Here is a 12,417-nt window from a genome sequence, read left to right as displayed (position 1 = left end):
TCTTGGTGTTTTGTTACGTACCGACGTTAAAAGTCATACTTAACAATATATGGCTGAGTAATATCTTGATCAAAGATGATAACTTAAAGTCTTTCGGGGCATTTTATGTGTGTTATTGCAGTTGCTTTTTTAAAACTCAAAGGGTATAATATTCAAACTCATAAATCGATGAAAAACTGACAACGCTATGGCGGATAATGAAAAGACACAGAACAGTGTTTAATTACATCCGCTTCGCCGGTTTGCGCTTTTGTTGATAGTTGTCTCATCAGCAATCATAAAATATCTCCTTTTTTATATCGATAGGTAAGAGTGAGTTGTAGTTCGTTTATTTTTGTTAATTATTCAATGGCTCTACTGAATAGAATGGAAACACGTTTATTATTTGTAGTACATATAAGAAACAGCTGAAGTTACCCGCCTTGAATGTGTTCATTTCAATTATTTTGAAATATTTTAAATATAAAAACTGTTTTACTCTATTAAACAAATAAATTCAATAGAGTGATAAAATATTTATATTCAAATGATAGTAACAAATCAACTAGTTCCTTCTCAAAAGTTAAATTGCAAGAATAAGAAATAAGAGATACCACAACTTGCACTATTTTCAGTTAGATAAAATGATTCATTTCAATGTGTTCAGTGCGCACATACCTAATGAAGGTAACTGAAGGTGTGTGCGCCAACCTAACCAAAGTTCTGGTAGGCAGTGGTGTTCTCGCCAATGGACTGTCAATATGTACAGCGTCGACGGAGGAGAACACATTACTGCTTAAGCCGTGCACCTGTACACGGTGTATTTTCTTCTAGGCTTGAAATGGCCTTAAAGAATTTACTTTGGAATGGATTTCTCCCTATCTATCTGCTTATTCATCCTTTTCCCATATTCTTTTCTCTTTGTCTTCTCTCAATTTTTTTTTCTCAATATGTCTTTTTCTCTCAATCTGCCTTTTTCTCAATCTGCCTTTTTCTCAATCTGATTTTTTCTCTCAATCTCTCTTTTTCTCGTAAGCTTTCTTTATTTCTCTCTTTCTATTACTATACTGTCACAGAGAGGACAATAGAGTGAAAGCGAGAGAATGTGGGTGTGTGTCAGATAGTATGAGTGTATACGTGTGTGCGTGTGTGAGATAGGTAGAGAGAGTGTGTGTGAGATAGGTAGAGACAGTGTGTGTGAGATAGGTAGAGAGAGTGTGTGTGAGATAGGTAGAGAGGGTGTGCGTGTGTGAGATAGGTAGAGACAGTGTGTGTGAGATAGGTAGAGTGTGAGATAGGTAGAGAGAGTGTGTGTGAGGTAGAGAGAGTGTGTGTGAGAGGTAGAGCGACTGTGTGTGAGAGGTAGAGAGAGTGTGTGTGAGAGAATGAGTATGAGATAGTGAGAGAGTGAGATTGAGTGAGTCAGTGTACTGCAGTGTCAATGTGAGAGTGTGAGTGAATGTACGAGAGAGAGAATGTGAGTGTGTGTGCGAGAGAGTGTGTGTGAGAGAGAGGGTGTGTGCGAGTGAGAATCTGAGAAGAGTTTTGTGTGTGTGAGAGAGAGAAAGAGAGAGAGAGATTGAATGTGACAGTGCGAGAGAGAGTGTGGTTGAGAAAGAGAATTTGAGTGAGAGAGAGTGTGTAAGAGGGTAAGAGAAAATATTAGTTGAATGACAAATGGAGTAAGTGAACTGACTGGGTGGCATTTTTTTTTAAACTTTGTTCGTTTATTGGCATTTATTTAGACTCACAAAGAGACATGTTAAACAATGTCAATTTTCATACTTGCATTAACTCGTCAATCGGCTTCTTATATTTTACCCTGAAATTTTATTCAACATTTTGTTTTAAATATATAAATAAATAATGAGAAACAGGAGAAAAAAGTTTAAAAAAAATGAAAAATACTACTGAACCTATTAGCTTAACCTTATAGTAGTTGCTCTTGAATATTTCTACGGGTTTTTAATTAAAAAAATTGTCGAAAACTATCTGTATTATAATAGTAAATAGAAAATAATTGTATTCACTATGAATCTGTGATAAGTTTTATCATTTAACACATAAGGTTCTGAAATAAAGTTTACTAGGGACACCTTAAAACTTTAGGCAGACAGTTACTTAAAACTTTGGCTCTTTTTCTGTCTTTTTCTTCTATTGTAAATGGTTCACTTAAAAGTTGTTGACTAATTCTAGAAGAGATGATTATATAATACCATATTAAAAGACGAGACGGATTTGTTTTTGTCTGGGTTGGACAGAGTATTATTATGTCACGTTGGAGGTGAACATTTGGTAGTTGTTAGTATTTGTAAAATAAACCATAGTTTCCAACATTTAAAAGATAGTAAAATAATTTTTAACTCAGATCTTTGGAACTTTACAAAGAGTTTTTACCTCTTTTGAGCATCATGGACTTGATTCAAGATTTTTCTTTATTGAAGAAGCAATGTCCCCAACGCAGATATTTAAGTCTTTGATACAGTATACAATATTATTGATAAAACAAAACGAATGTGTTCAAGAATACAATATTATTGATAAAACAAAACGAATGTGTTCAAGAATACAATATTATTGATAAAACAAAACGAATGTGTTCAAGAATACAATATTAGTAATCAATAGGTTTTGTTTTTGCTTATTTTCTACAGAACAGATGCCCTATGTCAAAATATCGAATAGTACACTTATTTTTTCTCTCTCAAAAATATCTTTTAGATGACTGCCTTTGAAATATATATATATATAAAACTCAGTATTGTAAAATTACAAAATGAGAATTATCACAGCATTGAGCGATGAGACTACCATACAAGTGAGAGGTTAAGTGCTTTAAAACCAGGTTCAATCCACCATTGTCAAACATTTGAAAATGCCTGTACCAAGTCAGGAATATGACAGTTGTTGCAATTCGTTTGATGTGTTTTATCATTTGATTTTGCCATTTGATTAGGGACTTTCCGTTTTGAATTTCCTTCGGAGTTCATTATTTTTGAAATTTTACTTTTTCCCGAAACCTATAATGCCAGTAGATGCTATTTGCTGTGAAAAACATTGATTTTTTGTTAATTTTATGAATTTTTAGCTGTATCAGGTACGAGGGAGTTTGTAACGGGCTCTTCAGCTCACAATCCTAAAGTATCGTCCCTTGGTAACTGTTGTCGCTAATCAATCAAATAAATACATAATATTTTTACTTTATTTATCCATTCCTAATTTTTATTAACTTTGTATTTGCATTGTATCATAGATTTAATTTATTCGTTCAGTGTATGTTCATTTGTGTTACTACGTATTTTGATTGAGTGAAGCCGTTTTAATTGATATTTTTTAGTGTGTCTTTCTATGTTGTGATGTTACACTACTGTTTCAGATAAGGGTGAAGGTTTGATACCATTAAAACGTTCAAACTCGCTGCAATTGTTTGCACCTGTCCTAAGTCAGGAATCTGGTGTTCAGTAGTCGTCGTTTGTCGATGTGGTTCATAGGTTTTTCTCGTTTCTCGTTTTTTATATAGATTAGACCGTTGGTTTTCTCGTTTGAATGGTTTTACACTAGTATTTTTTCGAGCCCTTTATATCTTGCTGTTCGGTGTGAGCTAAGGCTCCGTGTTGAAGACCTTACTTTGACCTATAATGGTTTACTTTTATAAATTGTGACTTGGATGGAGAGTTGTTTTATTTGCACTCATACCACATCTTCTTATATCTATTTACAGCAAATATAAGAAATATATATAAACAAAAATAACTGCAGATAACATCAAGTGAGACGACATTTGACATACCTCTAGAGTAGCAACCATTGTTTACATTTTATATATACTTGTGTAATGATAGCATGTATTCCTCTTTATCAATATTTATGTTCTGTTTTGGATGTATGTCATGAAAACATATTGTTTGTTGGCTTGTTAAGGGAAGTATTTGTATTAGGTTATACCACCTTTGTGGCGACTTAAGATAAAATATCCTTATATATCTTCATCTATCTTTAAAAATGACTCCTGCTTTTGTGGTAATCTTAAAAAGGTGTACTATATGGAGAACATTGTTTCTACATGTTTATGAAAAACCATTGACAAATAACTTTTACATAAAATGGTTTAAGTATATTTCTCTTCTCCAAAAGTGTTGTTTTTGTAAATGTGTTCGTTTGTATAAGTAAACAATTACTTCAAAAATACTATTTGTAGTCAGACCAGGGCTACTTCCCGTATTAAATATTATTTCAGGCTGACTGTTTGTTCGTGTTAAAAATATACATATTCAGCAAAACCTATAAAACACCAGCATTCTGAGTTTGTATTTCCCGAAGAAACGATATTCCAGGTCTTATACCATTGTTTATTTCGATTTCCTTTCTAAAGAGTTGTTGCTTACCAGGCGCGGATCCAGCCATTTTAAAAAGGGGGGTTCCCAACCCAGAGTAAAAGGGGGGGGGGGGGGGGGGTTCCAACTATATGCTCCCATTCAAATGCATTGATCGGCCAAAAAAAAGGGGGGGTTCCAACCCCCGGACCCCCCCCCCCCCCCTTCTGGATCCGCCACTGCTTACAATGAAGATATTTAACCATAGGATTTAAATGATAAAGTTGAAATCATCTCTTGGGCAATTTCTACAGGCACCATTATTGTAAATAAATGCGTTTTAATCTTTCCGTATTTGTCTCCTTTGTGTCTCCGTGTCTCCTTTAATTGTGCTTTAATGTTTCAATTTGCAAAGTATGTACCATCTATTTTATACACAATAATTATTGCTGTTGAACAATTTGATAAATGTTACCAGATTTTTGAAATTTTGCATGTAAAATAATGAGATTTAGAATTAAGTAAGAGATTTGAAAGTATTGCCAGTGAAACAAGTATTCAACAGATTCCAATCGTCTGATTTGTAACAAAACATTAATTGGCAACACTCGGAACAAAGAAAGAAAGAAAAAAAAATAATGCTTCTGCTGATTATTATCTTTTTTTCCTACATTTTTCTCTTTATTTTTATTGTGATTTTTGTTTAACTCGGTTTTAAGTAATCAACAGTCGTTTTTTTTCGTACATTGCAATGCGATTGTTGTACCTTCAATTGTGAATAACCTGAAATGACTGATTCAATAACAAATTTATGGAAAAAGAAGTTTAGAGTAAAGTACTAATAACAGGTCCGTCAGACGATATCCTTGCAGTGGATTTATAATCAACGTTTACATTATGATACAATTTTATATAATACAGGGTAACACGACTTTGATCAGTAAAACACGGAAATGTGTTTTTTTCACGCTATCAAATTATTACCCGACAAACTTGTTTGTTTGTTTGTCATTTATGCAACGACCATAATATGAAATGAACATGTATAGCCAGGGGAAATATTGTGAACACGGACCTTATCTGTGAACTAATTTTGTTTATAATTATGAATGCTATATTTATAAGTATGTTTTCCAATTAACAAAATATGAAATACAACAATTATATAAAACTTATCTTAGTTTATACAGGAACATATATTCCAAACTACATTGTTTTGTGTATAAACGTTTACAGCTGACGAAATTGTAACAGATAAATAAAAGAAATAAAAAAATAGAACATACATGACTTATAATGCAATTTAGTTGTAGGGATATTTATATTTATATATATATATTCTTGGTTATAATAAATTTACAGCACGAATTCAAATCCATAGAACAGTTGGCAAAAAAAAAAAAAAACAATAGCAAAATAAGACAAAATAAATAAAATGTCCCGCTAAATATTAAAATAAATAACTGTTTGGAATAAGAAAGATATATATGACTTGTTTTCAACTTTTCTAGGATTCAAATTTTCTTATTTTATTTTTGATAATGCATGCAATGACGTTTGAACTGTTGTATGTTTTGGAAGTATTCTCAATGAATCATGACGATAGATCACCATCTGCCTTTCGCGTGAATGTCATTTTCTACCCGTATTAGTAGTACGGGAAGTTACGTTTCGTCAGGATATTGTTCACCCTTGTTTACTTCCTAAACATGACACTTTTTGATTGATAGCACTAAATCTGAGCCATTTCATTGGTAGGTAGACTGGAAATCGCGTCATTTGGTTGGACGAAAATCGAGTCATTCACGTCAATTAAGAATTCACTTTCAGAACTTATTGACGTTTCAAGTATATTTAAGTAGAAGCTCGGACATATAGTAGTGTAAAAAATAATTTAATGAACTAACAAACAACAAAAATGAAAATGAAAATTATATTTGTGTTCGCGTTAAGTATTGGATTAACTATAGCGCAAGGACAGAACTTTGGACAAGGCCAACAGTTTCCACAGGCAGGCGCCGGACAGTTTCAACAAGGAGCTGGTGCCAATCAATTTCCACAAGCAGGCGGTGGAGCACAGTTTCAACAGGGAGCTGCACAACAATTTCCACAAGCAGGTGGTGGAGCGCAATTTCAACAGGGAGCTGCACAACAATTTCCACAAGCAGGCGCAGGCCAATTCCAACAAGGGGCTGCAGCCCAATTCCCACAAGCAGGCGGAGGTCAATTTCCGCAAGCAGGCGCAGGTCAATTTCAACAGGGTGCGGGTGCACAATTTCCGCAAGCTGGAGCAGGACAGTTTCAAGGACAAGCAGGTGCTGGACAGTTTGCAGGACAAGCTGGAGCTGGACAATTTGCAGGACAGGGAGCTGGTGGACAGTTTCAAGGCCAACCTGGTGCTGGACAATTTCCAGGTCAAGCAGGCGCTGCACAGTTTCCAGGACAAGCAGGCGGAGGACAATTTCCTGGACAGCAGCCGGCAGCCGGGCAGTTTCAAAATGTTGGGGGTTTTGGAAACCCATTTGGCGGAGTTGGTAACTTTTTAGGAGGCAATGATGGAACATTTGGCGCAAATGGACAACCTGGAGTACCTGGACAACCCACTGCACCGGGGCAACGTAAGTTCTATTGCTACTATCATTCATCCGAACCTTGTTTATAAACGCATCTTGCTTATTTTGTCTGTTTAAAATCCATTTTAATTTTTCATAACAAGTATATTTTGTGGTCAAAATAGCAGAATTTCACGAAAGCTTCTTAAACAATGGAGCACGGTCTACAATACTTTACATTTTAAACATATATGTAAAATGAAATTTAACATTAAATGTAACAATTGGTCAACCTAGTAAAATTAGTATCGCCTTTTGAATATTTTACTATAGCATTGCGGGAAAATTCCAAAATATGGGAAAGAGGGGGCTTCCTCAAAGAACTCCCTAAATTACAATTGTAGCAGTTGCATTATATCAATAAATCTGCACTATTTCTGTTGTGTTTCGCGGATCTGGGTGAATACTGTAGATGTTGATAATACAAACAGTAATAAAATAGGTATCCAGTTTTGACCAATCGCTGGTCTGACATCTCCATATAACAAGCCGTTTAAGTGAGCCAGACAAAATAGGATATAACCCGTCCAAATCCCATTATGCAATTCTACGGAGACATGTATTTTTCAAATAAAATTCGTATATTTGAATTCCATTCTACAAAATATAAATGTATTTTTTTCATTTCAATTCACAGAACCAGGTGCGGGAAGACAATTTTTCATGAATTTATCACAGAATCCAAACAATTACAGATACGCCACCTGTTATTTCAACAGTTCCATCAGCAACATCAAAGGAAGAGCAGATTTCAGACAATTTGTAAGTATTAAGCAACAATAATTCATCATATTTCGTTATATTTTTTTGCCGTTTACCTCTATGATGATAATACTTAAACATTTAAATTTTGCATATGAATAACTCTCCTTAAGAGTAAATTTCGGAAATAGAAAGTGGTTTTGATAAATATCAGAGTTTTGAAGCATTAACCAAACTGCCGATTACCTCCGTCATATCCAGTTTAAACGAGAAATAAAAGCTTGAAAATGCGATATCAAAGAAACCTGTCAGTAAAATACGATGTAGTTTGGAATTGATTTTGATTATCATGGTCTCGACAATTATGAAACATGAACTCCGACGAGACGGAATAGCTCATCCTTTGGCTTTCCAATAGATCAATTGTATATATCTCCGATATTTTTTTATGTCAATTATTTAAATTTTTAGGATACGATTACAATGATTTTAATACTTTATTTACAAAATTAATTCAACATAAGTCCCAAAGATTAAAATAAAATTCATTATAACAAGTTCGTTTTGAACCCTTTTTGCACAAAATTAACAGTGTAATAAAATTGAGATGCATATTTTCAGTTATATGGAAATCCAGCAGTAGATATCAGAATACAAGTTGTTGGTCTACCCCGGTCTCCAGTCGACACACAGAGAGGAGTACACATTCACGAGTATGGAGACAATGGTGATAGCTGTTCCAGGGTAGGACCACATTATAACCCAACACAAACAAGACATGGTGGCAGAAACAGTTTTGCATTGTAAGTTTTACAAATAATATGAAAATTAAAAACAAATTAAAGATACCATTAGATACGAGGCAATATATATTTGAAAATAAGCCGATCAATAGTTTTAAAAGAATAATTTTTAGGTACTTAGATCCTGGAATACTATAATTTAATGTGGAACAAATCACAAAACAATTCCTCACAAAAAATAAATAACATTAATCAAATCCATACCCACTTACAATTTGTATGTGAAATCTCGAGTTACTTTAAAATGTTTAAACTATTAATCTTTTTATTTGATAGTTTGAGACATGTTGGTGATTTAGGAAATATGCTCCAGTCCAAAGAAGGTGTATCCTCCACACAGTTCAGAGACAGTGTCATCTCATTGGCTGGTAGGAACAGTGTCATTGGAAGATCACTAGTTGTAAGTGCTTCATTTTGAAACTAAATAATTTATTACTTCTCAATTAAAACACAATCGGTTAAAGCAATCATTACAATTTAATATCTAAGGAAGTAGTTTGTAGTTAATACAATTTTGTATAATTGATAGAGCTCAGTTACGTTAGTTGCTCTGTAAGTGTCATCTAGAACTGGAAACATCAACAATAGTTTTGGAGACAATTTAATGTTTCAGTCTCCTAACCCTTTACTATTAATCAAACACAAGTGGTTCAGTTGAGCTCTATGCTTTAACACATTTTTAGTCTTTGACCCTTTACTATTAATCAAACACAAGTGGTTCAGTTGAGCTCTATGCTTTAACACGTTTTTAGTCTTTGACCCTTTACTATTAATCAAACACAAGTGGTTCAGTTGAGCTCTATGCTTTAACACGTTTTTAGTCTCTTGACCCTTTACTATTAATCAAACACAAGTGGTTCAGTTGAGCTCTATGCTTTAACACGTTTTTAGTCTCTTGACCCTTTACTATTAATCAAACACAAGTGGTTCAGTTGAGCTCTATGCTTTAACACGTTTTTAGTCTCTTGACCCTTTACTATTAATCAAACACAAGTGGTTCAGTTGAGCTCTATGCTTTAACACGTTTTTAGTCTCTTGACCCTTTACTATTAATCAAACACAAGTGGTTCAGTTGAGCTCTATGCTTTAACACGTATATCCATAAGTTTCGTTTTGTGCATACGTTTTTAGAGAGAAAATAAATGTTGATATGTATTTACATATGTTTAATATGTCTGTAATAAAAGAAAGAACAACCAAATGATTAATTTGAATGATACATTATGATTATTTGAATTTCGCAGTAAGAGATGTTTACAGTCACTCACACAAAAAAGTATGGATCAAATATTACGTTTTGTCATATTCAAAACTTTTCCTGTGTGTTATGTAATTTTGCTTTTACTTGTTCTCCGCAGGGACTTTCTATACTAACGTTAGTATGTTAGTATTCTCCGGTTACATAAAACTAAAAGTTTTCAAACTGACATCTAAACTATAAGCATTTCCATTATTTAACAGATCAAACTTGAACGTGACGATGAAGGAACAGGAACCAACAGCGCTAGTCAGATGAATGGTAATGCTAGAACACCATTGGCTTGTTGTACTGTTGGGAGAGCTAGTAATTCTAACTGGGCCAAACCTTACTCTGAACAAGATCTAGCAGCTTTGTCTGGTGGTGTGTTTGTACCTAGTAATACCAACACAGCTCCAACACAAGTTCAACCAGCTCAAGGTAGGTTCAATAGCTGTAGACTTATTTGGACAAAAGCTTTTGTTAACTGAAAACACATTTTTTTTTAAATATCTTTATAATATCTTTATAATTCTAGCAAAGTTGTAAAGACACCACTTTTTTGCACTTTGAAATTTTTACTTAGTCGAATTTTAACAATCAAATTATTTGTTAAGTTTTCATACAATATTGTTTCCCTCATAAGATAAATATATTATTTAAAGTAGAGTGACTATTGTTTGGTTGATTTGAAAATATAATAGAATTGTAATTTGTTGTATATTCATCAAATTAAGAAAAACAATAGTTCAAAATTCTACCTTGAAACCATTTTGAATATTTGCGAAAAGCTTTTTAAATTAAACTTTGATTTTGTTTTAGGAAATAATGGACTAACATTTGGATCTAACACCAATACTGTTAACCAACCAACAAATAATGGTTTCAATCAACCAGCCAATACAGGATTCAACCAACCAACAAATACTGGTTTTAATCAACCAGCCAACAATGGTTTTAACCAACCAGCTAACACAGGATTTAACCAACCAGCTAACACAGGATTCAATCAACCAGCCAATAATGGATTCAACCAACCAGCCAATACAGGTTTCAATCAACCAGCAAATACAGGTTTCAACCAACCAGCTAATACAGGATTCAATCAACCAGCCAATAATAATGCAGCTCAGCCATTACCACAACCACAACCACAGCCACAACCACCAACTAATACAGGAGGTGGTGGAAATCCATTCTTAAGCTTTGGAACTGGCGCCGGTGCTGCAGGTGCTGGTGGTGGCGGAGCAGCCAATCCAGGAACATTTAATTTTGGTAAAAGGAAATAAATTGTGATTGCTGACACCAAGTGTAAAACAATGCATCTCTCAGTGCTTTATATGTATGGGTATGACCCTATAGTTAATATCAGATGATAAAACTAAAAGCCACCACAGGTCTGACACAAAGAGGCTTTTATCACATTAACTAAAGACTTATTTATGTTTGTACTATTATTGTGTGTATATTTTGTTAAATACTATTTGTAATAAAATGTTATAAAAACCTTACTTATTCTTTCTCTTCCCTTTACAAAGATTGTCCCTATACAAACAATGCCATAGAACATAAATAATTGTAATTTTATAATACTGCTATTCATGCATTGGTATTAAGAATATTAAACCCAAAATTATGTAATGTATTTAGAACTAAAGACTCTCAAGAGCCTGTGTCGCTCACCTGAATCTACTTGGGTTTTTGAAATCATATAAAAAAAATTCATAACAGATACTTAAATAATTATTGAGGCCAAATTTGGTTTAATATTGCATTCCATTCTGTGTTTCTCTAAAAGAAGACATTTGTATACATGTATTTCTCATAGGGTCCTATGTTAAACTAAGTCCCCCACTGGCTGCCATCTTGGATGATGGATCAGCTACAAAGTAACAACATTTGGTAACCACATCATAATGAACATTCATGCTATGTTTGGTTTAATTCCATGCAGTGGTTTTCTGAAAGAAAACATTTGTATGTATTTCCCTTAGGGTCTTGTGTTAAACTAAGTCCCCCACTGGTGGCCACCTTGGATGATGGATCAGCTACAAAATAACAACACTCATAAGAAACATTCATGCTATATTTGGTTTCATTCCATTCAGTGGTTCTTTAAAAGAAGACATTTGTATGTATTTCCAATAAGGTCCTATGTTAAACTAAGTCCCCAGCTGGCACCATCTTGGAAGAAGGATCAGCTACAAAGTAACAACACTTGGTCAGCATCTCATATGAAACATTCGTGCTATGTTTGGTTTCATTCAATTTAGTGGTTCTCTCAAAGAAGACATTTGTATGTATTTCCCATAGGGTCCTTTGTTAAACTAAGTCCCACACTGGCGGCCATCTTGGATGATGGATTGGCTACAAAGTTGCAACACTTGGTCAGTATCTCATAAGAAACATTCATGCTATATTTGGTTTCATTCCATTCAGTGGTTCTCTAAAAGAAGAAATTTGCCTTTTAAACATTTGAGGGATTGTCAAGTCAAACCTTTTTAGTCTTCTTGGTCAGAAAAGCCACAATAGTCAGGAGTGCAAGATATTTTAAAAATGACTGTGCACCATCATAAAACAGGTCATGGGTAATATGTACACCTTGGTCAGTAAACTGGACCCCTGTTGTGTTCACTTATCGCTACACATACTAGTAGATGGCATGGCAGACCAGTTTAATTGGTCAGTTCCTGACAAACTCCTTGTGGATCAATGACCTTACATACCACTAGGCAACCAAGAACCGTAATTTAGAGAGTTAAAAAAAAAGT

At 34.0% G+C, this 12,417-nt stretch overlaps 1 protein-coding gene across 1 annotated transcript; it reads left to right on the top strand.

Annotated features, from left to right (window-relative positions):
• The first annotated feature begins 6,126 nt into the window (after positions 1-6,126).
• Positions 6,127-11,157, top strand: LOC139481776 (uncharacterized). The gene is made up of 6 exons (XM_071265278.1): positions 6,127-6,910; positions 7,542-7,666; positions 8,228-8,409; positions 8,686-8,809; positions 9,871-10,087; positions 10,469-11,157. Exons 1-6 carry the CDS (start codon positions 6,211-6,213, stop codon positions 10,933-10,935), a joined length of 1,815 nt encoding a protein of 604 aa, XP_071121379.1. The 5' UTR covers positions 6,127-6,210; the 3' UTR covers positions 10,936-11,157.
• The last annotated feature ends 1,260 nt before the right edge of the window (positions 11,158-12,417 follow it).

The sequence above is a fragment of the Mytilus edulis genome, chromosome 1 (genome assembly GCF_963676685.1).
Source record: "Mytilus edulis chromosome 1, xbMytEdul2.2, whole genome shotgun sequence".
Lineage (NCBI taxonomy): Eukaryota > Metazoa > Mollusca > Bivalvia > Mytilida > Mytilidae > Mytilus > Mytilus edulis.
The sequence above is the reverse complement of the archived record's forward strand: the minus strand, read 5'-3'. Positions and strand labels throughout refer to the sequence as shown.